We start from the raw sequence: 2689 nt of genomic DNA, 5'->3' as shown, positions 1-2689 counted from the left end.
TATATTTATATATTTTTATATGTACTTATTTTCATATTTTTTATTAAAAAATTTTTTTATAATAAAAAAAAAAAATTTATGGGTATATCCTATGAATATAGATACATACATAAATATAAATATAAAATATGTAAATGTAAATAAATAAATATATATATATATTATTTACAATTATATTAATACTCAAAATTGTTTTTATTTTCTCTATTTGTCCATTTTGACAAAATGTATTTTTTTCTACCAATTGTAATAATTAAGATGTTCTCTTTAAAATGCTATTATTCATTAAGAGAGTGTCTTAGAATAAAATTTTATATTTTATAATAATTCATTATACATTTATTTTGTTTTATTTTTATTTTATTTTTTTGTTATATATATTATTTTTATTTAAAATAATATCCTTTTTATTTCATTATATCTTTTTTTTTTTTTTTTTTGTATATATTATCTATATGTTTTATACATATGTCTATATGACGATAAATTATATTTGAAAAATTAAATAATATTGAATAAAATTATACATATTAAATACCTCACAATATATAAATATGTATATATATATATATATATATGTATTTATTTATTTATTTATTAATTTACAATTTTCTAATTAGAAAGAATATTATTTAAAAATTGATATTTCTTCTTGTAATCTTTTGTAAAATAAATTTATTATAATATACACTGGTATATGTTAACTAATCTAATATAAATTCTACTAATCACATAAAGATATAAATAATATATATATATATATATATATATATATGTATATATGTGTATATGTACTTATTTACATATTTATTATTAAAAAATGTTGTTATACTAAAAAAAAAAAAATATGGGAGAATAAAAAAAATGTTTATCGTATGAAACAAATAAATAAATAAATATGTATATATTTATATTTATTTATATGTGTAATATTATATTATTTGGATATCAACCTAACGTCATAATATCCATTTCTTCTAAGTTTGAATTATTCATTTTAGGTTCATCATTTTTATCATCTTTATTATATTTCTTCATTAATTCTTTAAGTTTCACATTTTCAGATGTATTATTATCATTGTTTGTATTATCTGTGTGCACTACTTGTACTACTACCCTATTATCAATTCTTCTAGGAGATCGTGATCTTGATCTTCTTCTTACAGGTATGTTATCTACTTTTAACGAAAGAGAAGATTTATATGATGTTGGTCTACGTGCATAATCTTTCCCTGTGGCCAAAGCTTTTTGACTTTCCAATTTTTTAAATCTACTAATTAATTCATCTTCTGTTTTTTCATATTTTTCCTTTCTATATCTTGTACTACTCGATGAAGATCTAGATATAGATACATTTCTTCTTTTTTTACTTTTATATAACTCATCTTCTTCTGATGGTCTATTATATTTATTTATTGACCTATCTCGATGATTATTATGTGATTTATAATGTGAGGAATGTTTACTACTATGTTTTCTTCTTCTACCCCTACTATGACTACGACTTGAATATTTATCAATACTATAATCTTTTTCATAACTAGAACTTCTTTTATGACTACGATTATGACTTCTACGTCTGGTTCTACTACTGCTTCTACTTTCATCTCTTTGTCTCCTTTTCCTTTTTCTTCTACTACTACTTCTACTATGTCTTGATTTTCTTCTACTAGTACTTTTACTACTACTATTTCTTCTTCGTCGTCTTCTTTTCCTTTCACTTATACTAGTACTTCTTTCTCTGCTCTTATGTTTCTGTATATCTTTTTCCTTATGTGAATCTTTCCCTTCTAATTTTACATATCCGATATTAACTAGCTTTTCATTTCCATCAATTTCTCTTAGGCGTACAAAAAATTTATCCTTTCCGTGATTTACGATACCTCCTATTTCGCCTTTTTCCCACTCTCCGCTAAAAAATTATAGAATGGGTAAATATATAAATATGTATATGTATATATATATATATATATATATGGATATAAAATTTTTGCGTAAAATCTTACTTTATATAAGCTAAAACAGGTTCCCCTTTTAAAAATTTTGAAATATTTTCCTTATTCTTTTTTAATCGCCTCCTATGGTCGTCTATAATCATTAAACGTGCTCCGTATACATTCTTAATCTTTATAGGTAATCTTGGTAAAACTAAAAAAAAAAAAAAATATAATTATAATAATAATAATAATAAATTAAGACAAAGTATCCATATGTTATGTAATTATATTTTAATATTATACTAACAAAAAGTGCACACAAATATATGTACCTATAATTATATACGTTTATATTATAATAATGTATATACCTGTATTAAAATATTTATCATCTGATAATAAACTTTGTACATACTCTCCTATTGTTACTTTCCTTCTTTTGTCACATGAAATAGAAAATTCATCTTCTTCCAACAAATATGGTTCAAACCACATCCATAGCTAAAATTGAAAAAATAAAAAAAAAATAAAAAAAATTAAATTAATAATATGACACATCATGTTTTATATATACGTACATAAATTTATATATATATATATTTCTTTACATATATGTGTATTTGCTATATACATTTTTTATGCTTATGTATTTTTTTTTTTTTTTTTTTTTTTTTTTTTTTTAAATTTATTGGAAAATGAAAAAAACAAAAATAAAAAAAAACAAAGGAATTTATATAAAAATATTTTTTATT

The 2689-nt window shown here is 20.2% G+C and overlaps 1 protein-coding gene across 1 annotated transcript; it reads right to left on the bottom strand.

The window, feature by feature from the left end:
* Positions 1–948: 948 nt before the first annotated feature.
* PRSY57_1406600 (pre-mRNA-splicing factor 38B, putative) lies at positions 949–2438 on the bottom strand (the record flags this gene model as incomplete). Its single annotated transcript, XM_020115257.1, has 3 exons — positions 949–1912; positions 2007–2148; positions 2309–2438. Coding segments are annotated over 3 exons (1236 nt in total), but the record flags the coding sequence as incomplete, so codon positions are not given.
* Positions 2439–2689: the final 251 nt, after the last annotated feature.

This window comes from Plasmodium reichenowi, chromosome 14 (genome assembly GCF_001601855.1).
Source record: "Plasmodium reichenowi strain SY57 chromosome 14, whole genome shotgun sequence".
NCBI lineage: Eukaryota > Apicomplexa > Aconoidasida > Haemosporida > Plasmodiidae > Plasmodium > Plasmodium reichenowi.
Note: the sequence above shows the minus strand (reverse complement) of the source record. Positions and strands in the feature narration are given on the sequence as shown.